Here is a 27,166-nt window from a genome sequence, read left to right as displayed (position 1 = left end):
TTGGAAATGTCATCTCTTTATCTAAAAAACCAAAATACTTCAAGCCAAGAAAAAGATAAAAAGATGAAAGTCACTTCTAAACTTTACTTACTCTAATTTAAAGTATTAAATGCTTAGTATGTACTGCTGCTTTTGAAGAAAAGGAATGTTATTAGTCAATGCAGGCAAGAAATGAGAACATCTGAAATAGGGTAATATATGGACTTTAGTCACAGGATTGGAAAAAATCCATTTCAGGCTTTTAAAAAAATCAAACAAACTTGGCACACGGAATCATCCTAAATAAGATTTTACAGGAAAGACTGAAAACAGCTATTACAACAGAAGGGGAAAATGCGTGTGAAACACTGGAGATTTAATGTGAAAAGAAGCAGAAACCAGCAGGTAACATTTGAATAAAGCCTTCAAGCATTTATAAAGCTATCTGTCCTTTCCCGTATATATACAGCAAAGTGCTGTGTATAAAATATATATAGGCATGACCTGCCAAGAGGATTTTGGTTTCCCCGGAGACTATCAGTTCTCTGTTGCACAGGTTGGCTTGGTGAGTTAGAGCTATCTTGATGAATCCAAACCATTCTCCGCATGGGGTTACTGGATGTGTCAGTGAATTTAGATCTTTGTGTTAAAGGTTGAATTTTTAAAGTGTAGACTTCTAAATGTCCTCTCTAATGTCCAGTTATTTCACATGGCATGTGCTTAGAATATGCAGCAATTATCTTGTGAAGTGGGGAAAGACCTCCTTTATTGTAGTACCTCGATGGAATTTTTATCGTCAATGTTGCGCCAAATCAGGGATTTTGATCACAATTTTCAGTGTGTCATGAAAAACATACGTCAAATGATAGTGCGTGTATTCAATGACAGTTACTGCTGTTGACTTCTTTCTCCCCCCTTTTCCCTAAATGTTTTGAAATCCTCTTGTCATTTTTCAGTTTGGGAACTAGACTTCAATCAGATTTATATTTACTAATTATCTCGTGAATATGGAAAAAATTCCTAATTTAATGCATGCAGCCTACTTTGTTCATCTGTGCTTGATTAAGAAAAACCCCAATAATTTCAAGACTGCTCTCAGTTGGTTTGGATGGAAATATGTAGATTGATGAACTTCTCTGCTTTTTAACTCCTTGAAGAGTCAGCGCACACAGGGTTTTATCGTCAGCAGGATACAGCAAATTGGAAAGTTTAGAAATGCTACAAACTTCATTCAGAGATATTTTTTCATCTAGCAGAATATAGCATAAAACGCACAAATTCTGCATAATTTGGAAGTTCCTGAAATGTGCCTTTTTTTATACGCTTCTGAGGATATTACTTGCACTCTTTTACTGCAGCCCAGGTTTGCTTACTGTAAAGTTTGTAGAGTTCAGTGTTGCTTACTTGCTATATTCTGCAGTTCTAAAATCCCAAATGAAAATTTGCCAGAAATATGGAAAGAACATCGAAGTGAAGCATAAAACAGAGGAGAGGAAAAGGAAAAAGAGGGGGGTTATGCCAGGAAAAAAGAAATAGATATATTGAGAAGTATGGGAAGGAGAACATTGGAAGATTCTGGCGGTTAGCTGTGAAACTCCCTGGTGTTAACTGCTGTTGCTGCTGAGAAAAATAGTAAACGTGTTAGCTAGAGAGCGACCAAAACAAAACAGAAAAGATGCATCAGCCCTCAAATTGTATGATGCCACTGGCTCCTAGACGTCCGAAGATCTCTTCAGTAAGTTCTGACTACGTCTGTGTTGTTGGGTGGCTCCTCCTTCCCTGCCTTTTGCAGTGTTTGATGCCTGGCTACTTGCTGTGAGAGCATGGAACTTGCTGCACCGCTGTGTGAGCGGTGGGACGTCCTATTTCACATCTTCTTAAGCTGTTAAAATGAACGGCATTCAGTGTTTGACTTGGGCATCTAAAGTATTACCATTGGTAGATTAACTTGGTGTCTGAAGGCTTTAGCACAGGGAACCAGTACTTTTTTGGGAGTGGAAATAGAGACGTGAATTAATGTTCTAGCGCTTCCCGTAGTTCAGAATTACCCGTCTGTATTTCAGTGTAATATTTGCCTTTGGAAGCTTACACAGATAACAAGCCTGTATGAATAAAATATTACAACTTTGAACACTTTCTCCATTTGGTAAGACGTAATTGGAGTTTTCTTGGATTTGTGAAATGTAAATTATCTCTCTTTGTTGTCTCTGCATTTGGTCTGCATCAATTTAGGAAGCAGAACCAATTCCTCTCCTTTTGCAGAGCAGGAAGGAGGGACAAATAAAATACCACGTCAAAGAGCTGTTCAAGTACAGAAGGGATAGGATTTAGTTCTTTTTTTTTCTAGGCACAGTCTAAATGAGAAGGCCCTCCCCTTTTTCATCTTCTTTCATCTGGTATTTTGCACAGTCGTTACCCTTGCACCTAGTAAGTGGTCTCCAGAATTTTGCTATTTTGCATAATTCTGCCCACAAGCTAATATATGTGAGTGGTGAGTCATTTAAGAAGTGCCTGTCGATTTATTTAGGTAACTGGAGTCTGTTTCATGGCTGGTTTTTCACTCTGGTGGATGTGATAGCCTGGGTACGTCATTTTTTTCCGAAACACCAGAAATAAAACTATTCCATGCATAAACCCACCATATTGCAGTGAACGTACCCAGTTCTTAAGATACTTACCTTGTGCTTGCAAGACACAGGCATGAAGCCTTGACTGGACAAAGAATATAACTCACAGATGCTGTGAGATTAGACAACAGAATTGATGAGAGGAAGTTGTCTGATCGCATTGCATCTTTGAGCTAGCTTAGTTCTTTCTCGATTTGACTAGCGCATATACCTACCATTTCCTAAAGGAAAGAAGAGGATGTCTGTGTGTGTCTGTGTGTGTACTTACACATATACTCACATACATATGTATGCATACATATATTTACATATCTGCATAGAGATGTCTATATACATACTTTCAAAGGGTACTTATCCAGTTTCAGCCTTTCTGTTCTCACCTCCTTTCTTGAGATACAATGCTTATGGTTTTGAGTGCTTTAAAGTTCCATTATTACTTTCACTAAAAGTAAGCACCAAGAGCTTACTGAACAGTCACCCTTCATTTAAATTCCCGATTTCTCTCGCGTATTCATTGTTACTTTCTTTGATGGTGACATTTATTGTATTTGCCTTGAAAATGGAAAGAAAGTCATTTAGCATAACCAAAAAAAGCAATGTGAATTATTAACAACCGGTGTCTTGCCTCTGATGACAGCCGGCACGATAATGCACTGAGACTGTCTCCAGCTTCTTCAAAGTTTAGGAACCTCTGTACGCATCGTGGGAGCTCTGTTAGAAAGGAAAAAAGACTATAGTGCAGCTTCTACAGTTTTCACTCCAAAAGGTGGAGCTTTTAACTCATTGAATTCTAGCATTAGTGTGTTTCAGCTAATTAAAACTCTGTGGCATTGTCAGAAACATCATACATTCCCTTCTGTGTTAGTCATACTGCGTGAGCATTTTAGTCTGCTAAGTGTGAGTTCAGAAATAAAGATTTGGATCTCCTTGCAAAATTCACCAGAAATCCGTTTACCTCTCTGCTTTTTCTAAGTTGTATTATTGGTATTTTTGCCTTTATTTTCACTGAAGGCACTCTGATTCTTTGATACATTTTCCTTGTTGTTGACGACAAGAAACTACTGGTGGATTCAATGGGGAAAGAATGGTTAAACGAGAGTAATATGACTGCATTGCTTTGCCATGCAAACAATTTGTGCAGTGTCAAAACAAGCTCTTTAGTGCTTGTAACAAGGAATGAAAACTTGCAGTTAGATGCCTCTGTAATTTTTTGTTTGAGGTTGACACTGGATGGAAATAGATGTGTTCTCCCAGAATCAGGCAGTAAGTGTTTTGATAATATTCAATTAATATTTGCTTTCTGCTCTCCAGAGTAATATATTGGTCTTACCAAGACTTAATAGTTGGAAAGGATGATGGTTTGGATTCCTTCAGCTGTTCCAAACGAACTGCTAAATGTCAGTGAAGGACCTTGAAATTTTTCTTATTTATAGAACAGAGAGGATCTTTGCAAGTCTGTGCTTCATCGTTAGACAAAAGCCAGCACTTCCCAATAGATTTTACCGTGCACCCTCCTCCAGGTGGATTCTGACATTTGCCCACCTCTCCCTATGGGGCTTGTGCCATTCAGCCCTCAGGGCCTGTACTGATAAATGTGAGGAGTTTGGCAAACCAAAAAGACACCTTGTGGGATGGTCCTTCACCCAGCAATCACTGTTCAGCTTGCAAAAATTATTTATGGCCGGAGGGCTATCCAGAAAACTGGAGCTGCCAGGCAGCAGTGTGGGAGCAGCAATCTGGGTTTCCTTTCCTGATACAGCCAAATGAGCAGCTCTGTGCCCAACAGCTGCTGCTGCATTTGACATCTTCCTATGAAATGTTTTAATGTAGGTGGAACCACACCTTCTAGCAAGTAAACTTGCTAGTTTAATTTTTGACCAGCTCTAATGCAAAGGTGGTGTTTTGTTCTGCTAGACGTTGGTCTGCTGTAGATTTGATCTCTTTAAATTAAATTAAACTCATTGGAAAGGAATTAATATTAATTTTTTAAAAAAAGGAATCCTCATACTAAGTAAAGGAAGTGTGCTTACTTTGTTATTCTACGAAATGATCAAGGTTGTTATAAACAACCATAAACATGCTAGGAATTGCTCTGTGTGAAAATGTAGGAGATTTTGTGGACTTGGGCCAGATTTATGCGTTCGCTCATACACGTGGTCAGTGATATGCTCTATTCCCATATTATTGTCTCCATTCGTTGTTGCTATTTAGTTTCCTGCCAGCAGACAAGCAATTACAGCCAGCTTGGTGGGATTCATGAGGCACAGCAGAGCAAGCTAATGCCATTTTCTATGAGGCGGTCACTAAAGGCAGAAGGTAAATAGTCAAATCTATTATAAAACCCTGCAGGAAATCCGTGGATGTTGTTGGGTAATGACTGTATTACCATATGAGCGCCATTTCGCTTGTATCTTCTTTCCATCTTACGTGCTCATTGCTAGATCTGCTCAGGACCATAGATGCTGGTGCCTGGCCCCTAGCTGAGTTCTTTGTGGTGGCCTCCTGCGCGCTTTGTGGTGTGCAGGAGGGAGATTTGGGTGCTTTAGAAGGGCAGCAGAAAAAAATCGCCCTGGTAGGAGAGCTCCACAAACCCCGAGCTGTCCTGGAGAGGAGGTGAGCAGACACCGTGTGTCCCGTGAGGCCCCCCGCAGAAGCTGGAGCTCTGCAGGAGGGCCCGCAGGGAAGGAGGGCCTGCAAGGCCGGAGGGGTCTGGGGTGCTGGGAGGAGGAGGTGGGAGAAGGAGCACGTAGCTCCAGGAGGAGGTGGGGGGCCCTGCTCCCAGCGCTTGGGGACTGCCTCATCCTACGTTTTGGAAAAGAAAAGTGACGACTGGATTTCTTGTAGGGACTGAGCCTGCCGAGGTGTTTGAGGCCTGATCGAATAGGGGCGTTGTGCTTGTGGCTACTGGGGCTGTATCGCTTCATTATTCGGGTCCAGTGTGTTGGCTTGTCTTCCTTTTCTGCTTCAGACCACCATTGTACACCACCTTCTGGGCATGCGGTGGGGCAAGGTGATGTCTTGTATAACCCGCACAGGCAGAGTGCATGCAGCTGATGTCTGGTCGCTTCAATGGAAAGGGAGAAGACTTAATGGTTTCATCTGAAAATGCAAATGAACAAGAAAACTTGAACGAGAAACAGAAACTAGTTATAAAAGGAGTCCAAAAATTTTTGTGGAACTTTTTCATCTGTAATGTGAACTGTCTTTATGGGCTACATCAGTCTTTAACAGCTGTAACTGGAATGAGAGCATAAAAGCCTAATTGGGAAAACATGTTAAAAAATGAAGACCAGAAAACTCTGACATTTGTTTTGTTGGAGTAAACAAGCCAAGTAAGCACCTAGCACAGGGTAAGAGAAGTTAGCATAGAACTGTATGTTTGTCCTTTTTAAAAAAGTATTAAGGATAAGTACTGAGAAACTCAGACCTGAATTTGACCTTTTCAGGAAAGCGAAATTAAATAAATGCGGTTTTGGCATTTAACATTTTGCTTGTCCTGGATCGTAGCATTGATTCAATTATTTGCTGAGCAAGTATAAAGAAACAAAAAAAAAAAACAACAATAAAGTTTGTCTTAGCTTTGTCATAAAGGTATGTAGCAGGGAGGGAAAATTGCTGATTATCAAGTAGAATAGAGTTTAAAATACCTGATTCTGTTAAGAGTATATATTGTAAAAAGATGTACTGTGGCTGATGGTTGTCTTTATTAAGCATAAGCTAATAGATGAAACCGTGCTTTACTTTATCTGTTATATACATATATATATATATTATTTGAAAGTGTTGGTTTATGGCATCTTAACTTTCTGTAAGGTAAGACGTTACCACCTCCAGAATGAATAGCCTGTGGTAGCTTCCAGAGATACCAAACACAAAAGAACAGGAGTCTTCCAATATAATACCATAAGATGAGCATGAGCATATATCAAGAAAAGACAGCTGACGAACTGTGTGGCATCATCTGACTGCGAAGGCCTCGCTGGCTGTAGGATTCATTGGTGTAGGTGGCTGTTTGATCTCTTTGGCAGCAGCCCTTGATGGTTCATGGAGGCTCTTCTTGGAGGTGCCGCTGATGCTTCCTGCTGCTCACCCAGTCCTGTTGATAATTTGGGAGAATCTCTCATGACTGCCACAGTAATGCAGCTCAAGAAGACCTGCAGGGAAAGAGGAGCACATTAAAACAAGAAGGAGAAACCAGTTATCCTACATACGTGTCTCCCCAGCCTTATGTGTTTCCGCAACCATATTTCTCAGCCTACTCTCATCCCTCAGGATCCCTGTGGCAGACTGCACCACCTTCCTCTGTTTCCCAGAAATCACGTTCTGGAGCTGCAGAAACGACTGTCTATGAATGTACATGGTTCAATCTGTAGATTTTTATCTTAACTCTACCTTTTTATTATTATTATTTTTTTTTTTTCTGTGGGAAGATGGGGTCAGTGAGTGTTTGGGCAGGTTTTCCCTATTAGCAGCAAAGAATGCACAAGTCAGTAGACCCAGGAAAGTCATTTGGACCTTATAAATATCAGTTGTGTAACCCAAACTTTTTTTTTTTCTTTTTGACTTTTCTCTAAGCTGTAGTCTTGTGTATGTATCCAAGCATTGCTGGAAGTATTTTCAGCTTCAGTTACCAGTCAGGCAACGAATTACTCTGTCTGATAATCAGTTCCAAAAGCAACCAGCACTTCTGTTTCCACTTTTAGCTTTAACAAAATAAAAAAACCACCACAGCATCTGTCATTTACAAGTTTCTTATGCACTCTTTTAGATGCAGACAGAATAAACAAAAGAGACTTTGAGGTCAGGTTGTGAAGTGCAACAATAAATAAGGAAACATGGAGCAGAATGTAAATCTTAGACGTGACTTCATTTCAAGACCTACAGGGATGCTGCTAAAAGAATTGAGCTTTATCTTTTGGTGAAGCAGAGGCTTATCACAACTATAATAACTACTGGAGTCATTAAAGGTTTTAATTGGTCATTTATTTGCTCTGTTACCTTGTTCAAGTCCTTATTCTACACAACTTTGTTTTTCCTTTTTCTTGTGAAAGAAAGACACGATTAGAAATCTCTTTAAAAACTGAAACAAAATGTTTGACGGATTTTATTTGAAGTTGTATAAGACTTTATGAAAATGTTAGTATTCTGTATTTAAACTAACATAAGGCCAGACTAGATCCATGACTGCTTTCATAACTCATGTAGGTTGAACCTACATGTAGACACCTTAGAAGAATTAGCGTAAGAAATCAAGGAAATCTTTTCATTTCAGTTTGAAGATGGTTGGAGGATGAATGTGACTCTCCAGGAAGGTGTGATGTCCTTTTTCAACCAATTTCAAGATAGAACTTTATAATTCTTAACCTAACTTAATTCCCAGAAAGATACTGGAACACGTTTATACTCTGGAGGATGATGAGTAGCAGGGATTTCTCTGAAGGAATCCACATCACATGGCAGCATAGCAAGAATGCACAGGTCTGTTGACCCAGGAAACCTATTTTGACCTTGGGTATATCAGTTTTGTAACAGGAACTTTCTTTTCCTTTTGGAGAATCTCTGGTCAAAGGAGAAAATAGCAGTAGCTCACCATCAAAGCAAAAAGATGTATTGACTGCAAGACTTAAAATATTTCTGTCCGTAGTCTATTAATATTCACTGTTTTCATTAACATTTTCAGCAATAGACTACTACTGGGTGTATTTATTGAAGTTTGCTAATCTGAGATGTGCAGTAAGTACTGTGGAGGTAACAATCAAGAATGGCTGTTGAGAACTGAAAGAAAAAGAATATGAAGTTCATTGAGGACATTTGGCCACTGTTAGTTGAGGAGAAAACTAAAACTGATCTCGCCTCTAGGTAATAATTACAATGGACTAGGTGGATGATCTGTTCCAGCTCTGTTTTCTGTTACCTTTCTTTTTTAATCCTCAGGTGTACATCCCAAGGCTCCAATTGCATGCATTTTCATCCTTTCCCCTCATGTTTAGCCTTTAGGGGTAAGCAGTCACACTCCAATGGTAATGAATAGTCTTTCTATGAGTTTTACGAAGGTATACTCAGGAGAATCCAGAGACAAGGTTCATATGCAAGGCAAGCATGAGTTTTCGTAGACGATTGTTAAAAATCGGAGCACCATCACCAGAATTAACGTTGTTGAATAGTGTTTAGTCATTTAATTGTATCCATGTAAAACCCTCATTTAGAAGACTATTCTGGCTTTCATGTTCTTTTAATTAATTAAATTATTTGAAGCATATTTGGAGATTGTTGGGATCTCTGTGTCACAAGAGGAAAAAGGTGTTTCTAACATCTGGGTTTCTTTTCCCTATGTTGATCCCCAGTAGGGTCCAGTAAGTAAGTCAGCTGTGTTATTTATTATACATTATTCATTGGGGTATCCCTTTTTATGACTCTCATGTGATTTGTAAGCTGTTACAGAAGGTAGAGACCTATTGTCAACATACTCATGGCTTGGATTTCTCATTTTATTTGCAAAAATAATAAAAACACTGCATCTTCCAGTCCTTGGCCAAAAAGTTCCATTATCCTCTTCTGGAGTATGGTCTTATATGAAAAAAAAGCATACCAAGCACAGCTATTCTATTATTATTTAAATTATTCTTCTGTATTATTGGTTTTGAATATTTATTAGTTTTTGATAACCTCTTTCATTATTCATAAAGGGTAGCCACATAATTTGATGAAAAAAGCAGTACAATGAAACCTTATTTTGCATAGCTGGTGTCTTTCATACAAACTGTTCTCCGGTGCTTTTTTTATGGAAGGGCCCAAGCTTGCAAGGTGCTGGGAACCTCTGTTGTGTTTCCTGCAACATCCCCTCCCTCCTGGTTTCAGGAGGAGGGGAAGCTATCCAGCACCTCTCCATACAATGTGCTCCAGCATAGTTAGGGGTGAAATAATAAATAGCTCCCAACAGAGATAGAAACGAAGAGGCAAAGGCAGGGAAGGAAGCTCTCTTTTCAGAGAAGATGTGAAAAACATACGAAGAATTACTGAAGTAGAGAGACAGAGAGTGGAAGGTTGTTTTTGGTGATTTATGGGATTTTCTTTTGAAGCTCACAAGATGATGCCAAGGAGATGCAGGGAACTGCATGTACTGACCGCAGTATCTGTTCATATGTCAGGGGTCTGACAGTAGTCAGCATCATCAGATGCTTTGCAGGGAGGCATAACACCCCACAGGAAGCAGATTGGACGTGGATTATTTTCACGCATTAGGTCTCATCCTCATCTCTAATATGTTCTGGTTTAAACCCTGAGATACTAGGTTCAGTGTCTATTCTGAAGGGTTTGTCATCAGTACAGGTATTCATTGCTCTTAGTATTGTTACCAACATACACTTTAGAATATTTGGTACTGGTATCAGATATTGGTATATCTATATTGGTAGATATTTGGTCTCAACAGCATTTTGTCAGTGATCTCCAAGTCTAATAATACAGCTTTTGTGTAGATGTCTACTTCTGTTTATTACTCTTGAATTTGACATGTTCTCCCTTCACTGACTATCCCCTTTCCCTCCCAGATTATGTAGGGATTTTTTTTTTAGTGTCTGATTTCTTGTTTAATTGCACCAGTCTTTTATATGATAGAAGTCCTTCACCAAGACAGGCTGCTTAAAATCTGACATACAAAGGGGCCTTAGGAATGGTCAATTTCTGTGTTAATATTGTAGACCAGTGTGAAGCTTGTTTAACACTGAAGAGCCTGGAATTTAAAAAAAAAACTTGATAGTCCAGTGTAAGATTATTGACCAATTACTTTTTATTTCCAGCTGAGCTACCAGGATCATCTGCAATCAAGCTCTCCTCCTTGTGTGATCTTCCAGCTCAGCTGCAAGAATTGTACCAGCAGGGCTTCGTCTTGGCTGCTGTCCACCCCTTCGTGCAGCCAACTGATGAAAAAGAGAAAACTCCCCAGGAACAAATCTTCAGGGCTGTGCTTATCAAGAAAACAGAAAGGTAAAGCACTTCCAGTGAACTGGGATAAAAATAGACAATGTGATTTCCTGCTGAGTTTTGACCTACATCAGGAAATTATAGCAGAGTTTACTGTGCAAGACTTGATTTTTTTAATTTTTTTTTGTGGGCTTGAATAGGCTTAACATGTTCTTCGTGCTTAAAATTCATCCGCAGTTTGGCAGACAACTCAGAGAATAACAAGTTGAAATATGCTCTATATTTTGGGATATGTTGTCATGAAAGGCAAACAAACAAACCGTATGCCTAACAGTTTGTGAGGATGGTCTAGGATTGGTACCCTTTAATAATTTATTAGAATAAATTAAGGAAGAAGAAATATTTGCTTAGTAAGGACATATTTTGTGTTTAGCGGGTTACAGTTAATGCAATTAATTTGAGAACCACAACGTTAATGCATGCTTTTATCTGTAGACTTTAGGCTCTTCTTTCCTCTAAACAATACAAGCTCTTTTAATTTTTGATTTAGTGCAAGCTCCTTAAATTAAAAGATGACTTTCTTGCTTTGTTCAGAGTCTTAAAATGTATTAAGAATATTTTACACAATCAAAGTCTGAAGATGAATAAACAAACAGGAATACTGTTCTTTTATGTTTTAATCTGATTTTAATAACATCAATAGAATGTGCTGTTAACTAGTTGAAAGCAAATTAAAATGTGAATATTTTAAACATAGATTTAGGATTTTTGCTTAACTATTTCAAGTACAACTTGGTGTTATTTGAATGCTCACAACTCCGTAGCTACCCATGTTGTTGCAGCCATGTTGTGCAATTTTTCCACATAAACTGCATTTCCCACTCTGTCCCTTTTTACAGTAACCTTTACGGAAAGCTGGGGGATAACTCAGCCTCCTGTTTGCTGATTCCAGTCTCTCTGCTGATGCTTGAATGAAAAGATGTAATTGTTTTAAACACCTCTTTAAAACCGAAAAACACCATTCAATTTGCTACAGCCTGGTGGTCAGCTGGGAGCAAGTATGGACACAGTCAAACTTCAGTCTGTGACCTAAGGAAGGTTTTCTGTTTTATTACCAAATGTATGCAGGCATTAGGTATCACAGCCAACACTAGCTTCTAAAATAACTCTCAACTTACCTTCACTTGCTTTTAGTTTTATTAATGAAAAACTTCATGCTGGCATCCTGATGTTGTTTAAAGGGTTTCCAGTTTTATGGTCGGAGTGTTTGGCTGTGTAGTGGACTTCTAGGGTAATACTGTGGTGGGCTTACCTATTTGTTAGGCTTTGTATTCCCTGCCTACAAAGTGCCTTGCTGCAGATAATCAAAACATTTGCATGCCTGAGTTTGCAATGGGGTCAGAGGGCTCAGCATCTTTCAGGACCAAGCTGTAAAGACGTGTCAGGGGAAAGCATCCTCCTCCTCGGCAGTAAGAATGTAAGGGACATCATCGCCAAGCCAGAAAGCTCAGTCGCTGCTGTCTTGTGCCATATCCAGTAGTTTACATCTGTGCAGAATGAATGTGAAAGAGTACAAAATCCTAATTGCCTACTCACTCGCTTGGGTGCCAGTGTTTCACACGCTTCAGACAGCTGTAAATGACTGTGCAAAATTAAAGACAGGAGAGAGTCTTGAACCAATTAGATCTCCTTTTGCATTCACACTCCATTTCTTTGTCTTCTCTTATCTGTCATTTCTGGCTGCCTGGGGAAGTGGAAGAGAGTTGGTGCAGCAGGAAAAAAAACAGAGAAGTATCAGGAGGGGAAATTACATCAGTTTGGTGTTTCTCGTAGTGTAAATATTCCTGAGTTTGGCCAAGAGTGTGGAAGAAACTGCTTTCATAGCGTGTGAATGCAATGGCTCTCTGAATTGTCAAGCTCAAGGGAGAGAGATGGACATTGCATGGATTTCACATGACCATGGCCTGTAGAGAGACCAGTTGTACTGGAACCATGAGTTTATCCTATTCAAGTAAGAACTGTGAGGAAAAAAATCTATCACCTTAATTAACCTTTCTCATTACACTGCTGATGCAGGACAAGTGATACCTTTGTCACTGAAGACTGTCAGGTCTCAGGCATCTGCAGGCTGTCTCTGTATAAAACAGCTAAACTCTTGGGCAGGTGTTAAGGTCTGCTGGGGGTATTTGTTGATGAGATTAGTGTTTATTTCTGTCATAAGATTTTCAAGTGTAAGTAGCCCAGCTACAGTTGTAGGTTCGCTGCTAACATCATTCATACTGCGAAGTAAGACGTGGTCGCCTGCTGTTCGCTCTGATGGTGGTGCCAGGCGTGCACGGGGAGCCAAGGAGTCATAAAAAGCTCTTTACTGCGGTGTGGGGCCACCCTCAGGATTCCCCGGCCATCTCTGCAGAACCCTTGAGGCTGTAGCTCCTCTTTTACTGCAGGTGTTTCACCACAGATGGCTCCAGCACCACATGCTTAACTTGTCAGTTGTCCAGCAGATACCAGGTGCGGTTTGTTCACCTTGCTGATTTTGTTGCCTGAATGGAGCAGAAACTGAGTTGTTGTGTGAGTGCCTTTTGGTGCAGTAATATCAATTCTGTGTATGAAGATAAAGCTGAATATTTGAATTAGTGTCTGCTTTAATCAGTTACACCTTTAGATGTCAGTTTTATGTTTTAAAATGAATACACTGTTGCCTCACATTCTGAGTTTTTTGTTTGAGGTAGCATTGCATCTCCAAAGGTAATAAGAGGCAGTAGTAGCTGCAGCAGATGATGTGCATCAGGATCTGCAATCTGCTGCTAACTGTAAAATTTGCAGTGCCTTAGTTTGTTCAGGAACAAAATGGAGAGAGGAGTGCCTGGACATGTCAGACATTAAAGCTCTTGGAAAAAGTACCTAATACTGTCGGTCCTCCTGTTTTGCCGTTGTCCTGGAGTTTTAAAACCCTCAGTGTGAATTTGCAATATCATTCTTTCTTTGAAAGTCACTAGATAGTTCTGTTTTTAATCTGTACTGGTATCTCTGTGACTACATTGTCCTAGCTTTATGTTCAGTAGTGGTAAATAAGGACGGAAGACTCGTTCCTGCTCTAGGACATTTAAGGAAACACATTCCTAACATACATGGAAGCCGTAAGTGTTGAAAAGCAAGGTTTGTTGCTTGGAAATGTTAAGAAAAATTTAAAAGTAAAGGGCACGTATATACATATGCATATATATATACACATGCATATATATACATATATAAATCAGCAATAAAATTATCGCTGCAAAATGTCACGTTCAATTAAAGGAAATGAAATAAATGTAGAAGCATTTAATTCTTTAGAGGTACTGGGCATAGTCTACCAAGTAGATGAATGACTGTGCCATAGCTCTTGATAAATTTAATATAATAGATTTGACTGTATTTATTTATGTAGCACCTAATTGCATTATGCACAGTGACCAGTTGATTGGAAGTGGTTTGGAAGTTGAATAGAATAGAGTAGAATAATGGAATAATAATTTTAATGTTTCTGTGATTACTTTTCCTTTTCTCCCTCTATCTCAGTTTCAGTGGACTTTTAAAATAAAAAGTAATTGACTGTTTTACTGACTGTGCTAAAGTTTGAGACGCTTTTCTCAGAGAAGTTGTTTCATTAAAACATATGCAAAGAAGAATCTTTGAGCCCAGGTTTTTAATATTTTTTTTTTTTGGGGGGGGGGGGGGGAGGGAGGGGACTTCGGGGAAGGCTCTAGGTGTGAAGATTAGCCCATGGCCTGCTGGTTCACATTGATTCACACTTGAAAAAAGTTGATTCACACTGATTTACACTTGAAGAGAATCATCTCAGGAAAAAGGATATATGGTAGTATTCTGGAAAGTGAGAATTTGTGGTAGTGTATTGCTCCTGGCAAAGGGAATGAGGAAGGTCAGCTCATTTGTAAGGCCCTGGCTAACAAAAATAAGGAGAGTAGCATGCATGTCATGTATGTTCCCCTGAGGAACAGAAAGGTCATTAATTCTTCATGTGTCTCTTTTTCCCATTTTCTTTCCATATGTTCTAATTTTCAATATCAGAATCTGTGTTTAGGTGTCTTGTGCAAATCACTAGCACTGACAGTCTGTGCCTGTTTCCTGCAAAAAAAAATCCCAAAGTCTGCTTCTAAACAAAATTGTAACAAAACCATAATGCAAAGCTGCTTTAATTTATCCACAGCTCCCTGTAGTGTGACACCCCTGTCTGATGTCTTGAAGTTAAATTCAATGTTAATTAAAATGTTTGCATTTCTCTTTTTAAATACTGTGCACTACATTTTTTTCCACTAAGAAATATATACGGTCCAGACTCACCAACTGTCTACTTAGAATAATTCTTACATGTTTGCAGATGGTTTATTTTACAACAGTAGAATAAAACAGGGGAAATAATCTGAAGTCCAGATAGGTCTTTCTCTCTGTTTCACGTGTCTCTTAACACATAATCTTCTACTGGTTTTCCCTCCAATCAGTAAAGTAGTTAACAAGGAAACATGGCCGTGAAGAATTAGACTAAATAATATAATTTAAGAATATTTTCTAGAATAGACTTCTATGTTTACCTCAAGCAACTTTGCAGCTGTTCTTCCTTACTGTAAAATAATGAGGTGTCAGGTGCTCCACTAATACACTTGATGAGATGATTCTGTTTCTATTTTTATAATTTCCCCATTTCCATTAATCCTGATGAAATGCAAACTTTCATCACTTAGCCAAAAATAATTTTATTTATCTGCAAAGAAGTTTGACAGACTTGAGTTCAAAAGTTTAATTGTAAAATGGGATTTTTACATTTTTTTTTAACGTGATTTTAATTCCAAGTTATTTCTGTTAGTGACATCTGAGAAATAGCTAATTTTTTGTTTCCTCTGCATCACTTAAAATCTGGATTCTACAACAGACTAGAAAAATTAAGGTAGTATTATTTAAACATAAATGCAAAATACTGAAATTACTTAAACATGCAAATGAATGAAACAGCTTCTCTTTCCATGAAAGGAAGGAAAACTGTTATTCTGAAGAACTGATGAAATATGAAAAGACATAATTACATTAGGAAGGACTAGCAGCCTCTTGAAGCATGATGCTTTATGAAGTCTTGGGATGGTCCTCTAGCATTTGGGTTTGCACATTCACCTTCCAGAGGCAATGATAACATTTCTGAAGACATCCAGATGATTCTCAGAGACTCCTTCTAGCCCCCAAATGCTTTTTTATTCAAGATTTTTTGATAGTTAATTGAAACAGTGAGTTCTTGCTCTGGCTTTATATAGAATTTAGTTGACTGAGCCTTGAGCCATGACTGATAGATACCTCTGCCTGGCAAGCCCTTCTTTGATTTCCTTGGGTATTTCCTCATTTTCCATGTGGAAAATTTTCATGCCATCTTTGGTCTTTAGTCTGAGGGTGGTGAGGCGCTGGCACAGGTTGCCCAGAGAAGCTGTGGATGCCCCATCCCTGGAGGTGTTCAAGGCCAGGCTGGATGGGGCCCTGAGCAACCTGATCCAGTGGGAGGTGTCCCTGCCCATGGCAAGGGGGTTGGAACTGGATGATCGTTAAGGTCCCTTCCAACTCAAACTGTTCCATGAGTTGATGAATATTGTGGGAGCCAGTGTCAAATCTCTTGCTCAAATTGCCCTAGATGACCAGTCGTTTTATTGTCAAAGGCAGTTGGGTTGGTCAGGTATGATTTACCCTTGCTAAATCCATGCTGAGTGTTTCCAAACTCCTTCTCCTTCATAGGCCCTGAGATGTTCTACAAAAGAGCTCTGTGGAAATACAGAATCACCAGTCTGTGTTTCAAAATAATACAGTTTGATGAAAAATATCAGCGGTCTTCTCTAGTGACCCCATGCTTGCTGGAGTTGCCAAAAATACATACTTTGCACTGGCACAATATATTCTTAATTTAAATGTAAATGCGTGTGTGTGTATATGTATATTTATTTGATTTTCATGTAGGATTTAGGCCTGAAGACAGCAAATTTCTGACCCTGCCTTCATGAGAATTAGGATCAAACACGTTTTGTGTGCAAATGCAGCAAGTGTTGTTGCTCTCAGCAGGCTGATTTCAGCTTGATGAAAGAATAATATTTATTCCACGCCCAAGAGTCAACAGATATCTTCCTTTAGCTCAAAAGACAATGTCTGGGGTTTTTAAAGCTTTTTATTTGTTTTAAGTTCAAAGAAATACATATTTCCTCACAACAACTTCCAACATTGACCCAAAATAAATGTTCTTTCATCAGTGTTCTCAACATTATAAACACTGCATGTAAAAGAAGCCTATGTATCCATACATGCCTGACCTTCTCTCAAGAAACTCTATATGCTGCTATTTAAAAAGCGTATATATGTACTATCAAATAATATATACTCCAGTGATAAGATTTCCTATTTAAGAAAATTCCTAGTAAAGAAAATACCTAGGTAATAAAGTTAAAGCAGTGTCTAGTGTGACAGAGTTGAGCTGGTTATGATACAATATACCAGCTTGTATTTTTTCTAAAAAATATGTATTTTTTAGGTGGGCATCATAAAACCTGTGAATCTTTAAGTGCTGAGTTCTTGGCTTTCAGATAATTGAATTTTGGCAGTTTTTTAACCTGGAATTAATACCGATATCAACCGTGAATGTTAATCCTCTTAATGTGTTTCTAGTTTTTCATAATGAAGATCAATTTGTTACAAATATGCAGATATATTTGGAAACATAAGCTGTTCTGCTATGGAATTATTTCTGTGCAGTGGAAAATCTCAAGACTGCACATGCCTTCCTCGCATCATGTTAAATAAACAATCATTTTGGAGTATCTCTGCAGCTTACAAGCGTGCTTTCAAGTTTTCGAATTCATGGGTATGGAGAAATTCAGGAAGATTAGGACCAAATATTGGCTCCCTTATTTTCTTCTTATGTCTGAAAAGGATTGGAAATCCAGTTTGTAACAGACACTGATGTGTCAGCTTTAATAGCTAATGTGTAAGTTACTGGTACTCTACAGCTGGTAGTGGTTTATCTACCATGAAATGGTGCCTAACTGCAAACAGCTGTACAGGAAATGACAGCCTACTGAAACAACCATCATAAAATATTTTGGACCAGTGAGCTTCCAGCTATAAGTGAAAATCTTATTTATTTTATGTGTTTTCCTCTTTAGTGGCACTAGAGGACCAGTTTAGGATTCAAGACCCCACTCTTTCAGATCTGCAGTCCTCAGCCTGCTCCTTATCAGTGACACTTGAGGGTGCCCCTCTACCCCCAGCTCCGATGTGCCTGCAAACTCCATCCCTCTGAACAGTGCCAGGTAGACTGAAATTCCCTCCCGGCTGTTTGCCACCCTCTGGTTAAGGTTTTTGGTAGTCACTGAGGATGCCCACAGTTGATAGTAAATCCCTTTTCTGGAAAATCGATGAAGATAAACAAACCATGAGATACATAACAAAGGAGGAAAAACAAATAAAAGCCTAGAGTGTTTAAGATACAGTCTGACAGGAAAATTCCTGTCAGTCTCCATGATTAACCTGTGCTTACTTACTCTCTCCTGGTGTTGTGGACAGTAGAGTTCCCTTCCCCACTGCATGCGAAGGGACCGCATACTTTGCAGTCACTTCTCCTCCCTCGCAGGCATCATTACGTACACTACAATGAGTACAAGCCCTGGTCATTGTGTACCAGCTTCTCCTGTTAGTCCTAGCTTCCAGGAAAGGTACAGCATGACTGTATCCCAGTGTGCTTTTTTCAGGGCTGAGGCACTTTTAATTGGCCTAAGGATTTTTTTTATTAAAGGAGCAAAGGTAATAAAAAAAACAACCTTGAATGTCCAAAGACAGTGAAGGGAAGAAGATTCAGTTTTCTATCCTAGGAGGAGGAAGAAATTGCTAAGTATACATCAAGAAGAAAAAGGAGATCTTTCAAATTCTTGGAGCTTATACATTTTCTTTAAAGATAAACTGATCCCAGCATTTCTCTTTTGCTTTCTGTTGAGAAATATTTTTTGATGGGAAGGTGGAAATAAACTTTACATAAAACCATTGCTTTAATAAAAAAAAAAATGTTATGTTGCCCTTCTAGTAACTTCCTGTGCTGTAATATTGGCAACAGACTCCAGGGTATGGATTATTGGTTTACTTCTCAAATGTCCTCCTTCAGAAGAAAAGGGGATATGAGTGCAGGGAGGAGACCGAAGTCAGGAGATTTGGACATTTCCTCTGACCTCTGTGATCTTCATAGAATCATAGAATGGCTCGAGTTGGAAGGCATCTTGAAGATCACCCATTTCCAACCCCCCTTGCCATAGGCAGGGATGCCACCCACTAGATCAGGTTGCCCAGGGCCTCATCTAACCTGGCCTTGAACACCTCCACGGATGGGGCATCCACAGCTTCTCTGGGCAACCTGTGCCAGTGCCTCACCACTCTCTGAGTGAAGAATTTCCTCCTAATCTCTAATCTAAAACTCCCTTCTGTTAGTTTAAAGCCATTCCCCCATGTCCTGTCATTATCTGATTGAGCAAGGATCTTGGTAGATGTTCCTATTTTGGGAATTTTTATTTCTATTTTGGGCATCCTACTTCATCGTCTCTAATGAAAGTGGTCCTAAAAGTAGCCCTCTTAAATTAATAAAATGGAAAACGTAATGATTTCTGCTGCATATAGAATTTACTTATACCTGTATTTAGCTACTTCTGTCTGGCTATACTAATTATATTCAAAGAGTGTAATGAGAAACTTTTATGATGTTGATGAATTACTTTGTGATTCATATATGAAATGTGCTGTTTATTGCATAGAGAGTGGAAATAATTTCTTGTCCACCTGGATTTGCTCAGAAAATTATTTTTGCAGTCTGTGAAAACCAGTGCCATTTATTATCTTTACATGAAAAGCTATAGCTTTTGTTTTCTTAGTTTGTTTTTGACAGAATAAAAGACTTGAATTTTTCCTAAAAAGGTAAAAGCGACCAGTATAGACAAAGACCTGCCTTTAACATATATGGACATATTTTACTTGAAAGCATGGAAAAATAGTTTTTGGTAATATATGGTACGTCTGTATGAGGCTAAGTAGAGATTTTATGGCCTTTAACAGGATCTGTTACGTGTATTCTGTAAAATAATGTTCCTAGCAGACTGCAGTGGTATTTGATGCAATTATTTTTGTGAACCCTAGGGCAGAGGTAGCCCTCAGATTCTTAGAGGAGGAATTCATTATCTTGTGTTCTCTTAAATATTTACCAGCAGCAAGTGCGTTTTGGAGTATATGCTTGTTAAAGGGGGAATAAACAAACAGGTCATTTTAAGCAGTTACGGTAAGAATTACGGTGTTTTTATGGATATCATCTGTATCTCAAGTAACACTTACTCCTTTTGAATGGGTTGCAAGTACGTCCTCTGAAAACTACACAAACTCAGAGTCCAGGAAGCTGCTGAGGTGCCGGAGAGGAATTAGGATAGAGTGGTTCAAGGGCCAACTTCCCCCTCCTTATGTGTGTGTACAAACCTCAGCATTATAGGTTGAAAAGGGTTTATTTTTACAGAGAGCCAGTGAGTTTAAACATGAAAATACAGTGTTTCTGGTACTTTTGGAACGATTAGAGTAGTGAGTTGTTGTTTGTCATGAGTATTTGTAGCACCACTGAGAGCTGACCGCCGTGTGGAGAAGACTTTGGCAAAGACTGGACACAGGAGGGACTGGGCCTCTGGATCTGTGCCGTTTGATTCTGTCCCTGGGCCTCACTTTAAATAAGCACGGATAGCGTGGCACATACTTCATTTTCAGGGTTTGCTATGCTAGCTTTGAACTTGAGCTGTATTATTTCAAAGTCTCCGAGCTAGGAGTATCACTTCCTCAGCCAGGCCGGAGTGGGGCTGTGGTGGCTGAGGTGGGCTTTCCTAGCAAGGGAGCCGCCTGAGACATTTGGTCCTCACGTAGCTAAAGAAAGGTCTGGTGGTGTCTCGAAACAATGGGATTCGTTGTATAAAAAAGGCTTGGTGCCTTGCTACCTGCTCCTAGTAACCGCTTGTGGTTTGGAATAATACACAACTGAAGCACTGGAGAATTGTGTTGGCACCATTTGATGTTGCATGGACTTTGCGTTGTGTTATCAAGTGGCAGTTTTGATGGTTTATTGATTGCTAGGGTATTAGAGAGCCTTAGCTCATACATATTTTTATCTGGAAACATGATTTCTATCTGGAAATGATGATTAGATAACATCAGGCTTACATTTCCAGTTAGTCATATAGAGATTTTAGAAAAAAACTCTAAGTGTACCACTATGTACGCTAGCAGGGAGACTTTCTTAAATGTATTTTTATCTTATTGAAAAGCCGTTAATCTGCGATGGAAAATCTGCACAGACTAGATTATTTTATCTAGGACATTATCTAGAAGATTAAACATGGTTGTCTGTAGTTCATGTGTTGTCCCTCATAAAATGACTTTTTCTTTGTAACAAATTGTTCTTTGCTGCTTGAATGAATTTCTGTATGCCTGTTACAGACGGGTAGTAGTCGGACCCTTTTAGTTCCCCAGTAATGATTTCTGTAAATCCTATAAAGATGTCTGGAGAGTTTCCACGGATAGCAATTTTTATCCAGAGTCAAAAAAAGAGCAGGACCACAAGTTATGAGGAGAACCTAGAAAGCAGAAGAAAAACAAGTAGGGAAAGGGCTTCAGCATTCCCAAACAATTCATGATCTGCAAAATAACACTGTGTGGCTCATGTATAGGTGAGGTGAGAGAAATGAAGCAAGGGTATATGGCCAAAGATGGGAGGAACAAGTACAAAATATAATGTCATGTGATGCTTTAGAAAATTTCTGCAGTATTGCCTAGGAAACACGCACTTCCAGTTTGCAGTCAGCAGCCCACGCATCTCATGGCTCTGAGTAACTGTTAGCATCTCGGGAAAGCCCCTGGGACCATCTGTAGCTGAAGCGTGTGCTTTACGTGTCACACAGTCTCAGTCCTCAGAACAGAACTCTAACACAGAAATGCTTTCGCAAGCACGGCAAGCCTGCAAAGCCCTTGTTCTGGTGTTTTGCTGCTTCCTCAGCAGTATTGGTTCAAACTTCTGCACCTTTCTTTCTGTCCTGTCTGTACCCGCTACATCAAGCAGCCACTGCCCAGAATTACTTCTTTACTTCAAACTGGATCTTTTGATGCTCTGTGTGGGATGTTAAGATAACTGCTTTGTTACTAATCCCAAGAATTACGGGCTGGCTTTTATTTTTGCACATTCCTCTCTATGTGTTTTCCTAAAGAGCTGATACAACAACTGATTCTCTATGTTTCCTGTATTGATCGAGCGTATCAGTTTCCTTCCATGGCAGTCCAGAGATGAAAACTGCCTTCGGTGGCACTGCTTTGCTGTGCAGGCCTGTGGACTGTTTCTCAAGGTCATTCGGGTGAACTTCCAAACTTCCCCATTGGGTATTTTGACCAATATCATGTTTCCACATTTTTCAGCAATATATGTGGCAGATGTTACATGGTTTGAATTATTTTAGGAGTTAGTATCTTCTGAAAGAGAAGGAACATAGTTACATTTCTCAGCAACGAAGCATGCCGTAAGACTGAAGGGTAGACTACTTTGATTAGTTCTAGTTTTTAAATACTGACTTAGAATAATGGTAGGTAAGAGTGGGTATTCCTTTGATTGCCAGCTATAAAACATGTTCTACACCTGTTTGATTTCTTTGCCATTTTTCTCACTTAAGGTGGAATAAGAGACTCACTTTCCATACAAGCAACATTGATCTTTTAGGCTGCCCGAATGGGCCCAGTGCCGCTGTCAGTCTGTGCTGTTGGAACTGGCTTTCTGCGTGTCCTGAGAGTTGCACTGCCTGTGCATCCCCTTGGTGTTTGCCTTAGACGCCAGACTGACAAAATGTTTCTTGGACAGATTAAGAAGTCTGGAAGTCCCTGAGGCATTCCCCAGTCACTGCCGTGATTTTATTCCTTAGCAAGTAGTGATGTGCTGTAGCTGCAGGGTGTCAGCACTGTGTTGAACTCAGCGGAGAGAATGTGTTGGAACTGAAGTTTTGTCTGAATGTTAGATCTCCATGAGAAATACCTATAATGGGGATTCCTGGGTTTGCACTGTTAACAACAGAAACTAATTCTGGTTTTCTACTCTCTTTAGGTCTCCAAAAGGTGACATCCATAGTGAAGGATATATCTTGGAGGTAGAGTCCTGCTCCTATTTGAACCAACCTTCAGACAAAAAGGAGATACCTGATTTTGTTAAGAAAGTGAGTAAAAAATCAAATTAAGAAAAAAAACCACACCACAGTATGCTTTTATCTGCACCAGTTACTGTTACTAGTTCTGTCAGTCTGACAATAGGAATGTGCATGAATTTTGTGTAGTTGAAGCACTTCACTAGAATTTGTTGGCATTTTGTAATTTTAAGTACCTGAAGGGCAATTATACTTCAAAGAGAAACAAATTATTGATCATATTATTATGAGAAAATGACTTGTAGTATCACAGAAGAGTAATCTCTCAACAGATGATACCAACTAAGTTACCAGTGTAGAAGACAGTCCTGTAGTGGTGTAAATATTTTAAATTGAAACAATATCATCGTTTTCATTTTAGAGTGCAAATATACTGTTGTATAGTACAATAGATAAAAGGCCTATTAACTCCTAGAATTCCCCAGATTGCTTAAAGTTTTATTCAGTATGATGATGTTAGCAGTTAGAGACTGTACTCATAAACTAAAGCACTTTGCCATCCAGAATAGTGTTGCTTTCAACTAGCTTTTCTATATATTGGTGAAATTGAAAATAACCTTGCAATTCTTCATTTGTTGCCTTCTTTTTTAAATTATTTGTGATGATGTAATATTTTGCTAGACTGAAATTTAGCAGGTTATGTCCATTTTGATGGAGACAGATTTGCTGGGCATGCTTCAGATTTTGCAGCATCTGTTGTGTCCTATCGCATGTTATAAAAGCAGGCAATAAATACTATGTTGACATAGCCACCTGGTGTAATAATAGTGTGAGTAGGCGTACTCCCCTAGCTTTAATCCATCTTGCCGTGATGGTAGTGGAGACAATTTTGTAGAATAGACTTCAGCACAGGCTGTATGAGTTTGATAGGGACTCAGCTCGACAGACTACACTCATGTTCAGTCTTTGCTATTTGCTATGAATAGTAAAAACTGGTTTAAAAATAATGCAGATCTGATCATCCTCATACTTAACAGATAAACAGATTTTGATATCAGAACAAGCTGAAGTTTTCTGAACAATTACTACTTTTCAGAAGTTTGAATCTGAATCTAATTTTTTTCAGGGTTTATTGTGCTATTGCACTATTTATTGTGTTATTACACTATTTTGGATTATTTCAGCATATTCACACTTAGGTAAAACTGGTGTAATTCTTGTCTATTAGTTTCAATATGTTTGATTTTGCTCTTCAGTTCTTTAAATCAGAGTAGAAATATGTCACAACTGGTAGCAAAATTTTACATCATTCCAAGAGAAAATGTATTTGCAGTTGAATCTTCAGAAAGAGCATGGCTGACATGAAAACAAAATGACAACCCAGGAGTCATCTTATTACCATAAATATTCAATTCTGAGACTCTTTAAAATGCTTTTCTAGACTTGGAAATGTTTCTGTTGGTAGAAGTCATTTGACTATGGGGTTATGAAGATGCCTTTTTGAAATATAATAATTTAAATTTTAATAGCTGAAATCTATATTTACAGTTTCTCTGTAGGCTGAGTATGTCGCTCATCCTCAGATGTTATTTGATGTGGAGGAATTTGAAGTTCTTTGAAGTTGTTGCTGTCAGGTGTGTGCTGTGTCCCTGTCTGTATCTGATTAAACACATTATGAAAGTCTCAACGCTTTTTTGTAAATATAATTCAGGAAACAGGACTTGTTTGGGACTAGGAATTAATTGTAACATTAACTAATTTGTCTGAGCAACAAAAACGTCCATTGCTTTTAAGGGCAAATAAAACAGATGTTTATAAACAAAATAAATGAAAAATAAAGGAAGTTCTTCAAAGAAAGCGGAACAAAAAGCTGTTAAGGAGGGCAATTGCTTGCTTTCAAAAAAGAACAACCCTGTAATTCTCAAACTGTGGAATACAATTCAAGTTAATAGCGTGTTGTAATTGAGTAGTCAATCCTTGATCACAGAGCTTTTTGTAAGAAAGTTGTTTAGCACAGGTTTGCCATCTTATTGCATTGCAAATTACTATATATTTTTGAAAAGATACCACATAGAATACCCATATTTTCAAAATAAAGTAACAAGACAAATTTTTCTCCAACTGGGAATTTACTAGAAAAAAATACCCTGGGAAAACTAATTTTATTGATTTTATTATGCGCTGCTGAGCAAGTATTATTTACGTGGAGTTTGAACAAGGGTGTGATTTTAATAGCTTATTTTCTCAGTTGACCTTTTGTTGCATTGAAAATGCTGTATGTCGTATTGACTAGTAACCGCTTGTTCCTGGCAAACCCGAAACAATCTTGCAATGGAGTACAGCATAGGTAATAACTTTTTTCTTTTTCTGTAACTCCATATAAATGTATAAGAGAAATGAAGTAGGAACAGAGAAGTTCTTTCACCTGGAGAATGCTTCTAGCTCATTGAGTGCCTCACTACTGGGTTGATTATAAAACATTTCAGAAATGCCAAAGAAGACTCTCTGGTCAAATCTGTGTGCCAGTAATGAGAATATTCTCCACTTCAGGACTCTCTCCAAATTTGCTGTTCTTTTCTATACATTTTTGCCAGCCCTGTGGTTTCTGACCGTGGCACGAGCCATGGAAGACAGGAGGCTCTTAAGTAGCAGGGACATAAAGCTGCATAGGATACACTATTCCTGTGTCTTAAAAACAGGCTTCCAACACCATGTTCTGTTTGTCCCTTCGTATCAATGTGGATCTAGTTTAGGAAATGACGTGCAGCTTGACATGTCCTGAAGAGCTCAAACAGTCCCATGGTGTATTGGTCATGTCATTCCTGGGCAATGGAAGAAGCAGCTGAACTGCTGTATAAGTACGTTACTGCTGCATTGCTATCAGCGCTCCTGTCTTTTGCTCTCGGGAAAAAGAGAGATTAAAGATTTGCTCATCTGCTCTTTAATGAGCAGAGGTAAACTTCTGATCTCTGTGGCTCAGATCATTCCGAAGTTGTTACAAGTCAGAAATGCTACTGCAAAGTTCCCCTATTTTGTAATACTTTGGCTTCTGTCTCATGTAAAATAGGGTAGCCTTTAATTACGTCCTTAGTTGCTCTTTAGTTCTGTGTATTCTGTTACCATATTTTTCATCTGAGGATGTTCTCCTGAATCTGCTGCAGCAAGGAGAGAAGCTAGGCTGACATCCCAAGCAAAGAGTTATTTTAGATACATAGTCATATATGAATGCCAAGTATGTTTCTCATGACCTTTGCTTTTCACATCAATCCGAGTTAAATTCTCCAGAAGAACTGCAGCAGACAGAAGGCTTTTACTTCTATGTTCACATCTTTGTGGTGTTGGTGAAAGGTTAGGAAATGGAGAAGTTTCTGTGCCATTTCTTCCCAGTTCTGACATTTTAAAATTTAGGAAGCACATCTTTATATTTTTGGCTGCCTGGTTAACAGTGTTCCGACAGAAGGAAATTTTTATTTGTTATTTTTTTTTCAGTTTGATCCCATTGATCCCAAATTTTTTGTCCTTGTGGACTCATTATCCTTCTCTAGGGAAGTACGGTAAGCATGGAGAAGTGTCATTTAAAAATGCTGTATCTCAACTGAAATCCAAATGCAGGCATCTTCCTTTTGTGTTTTTGCCTAGAAAAGACCTTTTCCTGCTGGTCTGTCCTTACTTGACATGATTCAGAAATGAAGCCAGCTTCTTCCAACAAAGCTAAGGCTGTACAGATGATTAATAGGTTTTACGGTTTAGAAGCAGACCAATCTAGCATGGGATATGATTGCCATGTTGAAACGTGTAATCTTCTGACTAAATCTGTTGTATGAGACAGCGTTTGTCAAAGATGCTCGTTGCTGTTCCCTGTGTTCGCAGTCTTGGTGAACTCCGGTGATGTTCAGCTGCTATCACCTGCACTAGCTCAGAAGCTGCCACTAACATGTCACTCTCCGAAGCAGTCCGCTGAACAACTTCTGTAGTCCAGAGTACCCTAGAAGTAGTTGTGAATCCTGCAGGTGTAGTGACTTAGTCTATAAGTTTGTTGACATTTGTTTTCTAGTAATAGGATTGCTGGGCCAAGGAAGTGATGGTGCCTCTCAGACTCAGTTGAGAGGGACTCCAAGAAGGAACATGCCACCAAAACACATTGCAAGGATGCTGTCGCCCATTTACTTTTTCTAGGAGATGGCATCTGACACAGTAATCACCAGGCCTCCTGGTACAAAAGCAAGTTGCCTCTAATTAAGGGCTGAGTAGGAAGTTGGACTACTTTGAATGGGAGGTCAATTTTTAAGGAGTTTAATTTCTGCACTACTCTGGTAGAGGTTTACCCTGTTTTAGAACTAGATTTACTTGTTTCTAATCATTCGACTTCTTCCAGACTGCTTAACCAACTCAGAGTGCTGTGCAGTGTCTTCAGCATGCTAATGC

The 27,166-nt window shown here is 39.0% G+C and overlaps 1 protein-coding gene across 1 annotated transcript in view; it reads left to right on the top strand.

Moving 5' to 3' along the window:
• RFTN1 (raftlin, lipid raft linker 1) overlaps positions 1-27,166 on the top strand; it is a 96,344-nt gene that overhangs the window by 28,623 nt on the left and 40,555 nt on the right. The window contains exons 3-4 of the mRNA XM_080579670.1: positions 10,406-10,592; positions 22,705-22,813. Coding sequence (XP_080435796.1) covers positions 10,406-10,592; positions 22,705-22,813 — 296 coding nt within the window. The remainder of the gene's footprint in view (positions 1-10,405; positions 10,593-22,704; positions 22,814-27,166) is intronic.

Source organism: Anser brachyrhynchus (assembly GCF_964034855.1).
Source record: "Anser brachyrhynchus genome assembly, chromosome: 2".
Lineage (NCBI taxonomy): Eukaryota > Metazoa > Chordata > Aves > Anseriformes > Anatidae > Anser > Anser brachyrhynchus.
Note: the sequence above shows the minus strand (reverse complement) of the source record. Positions and strands in the feature narration are given on the sequence as shown.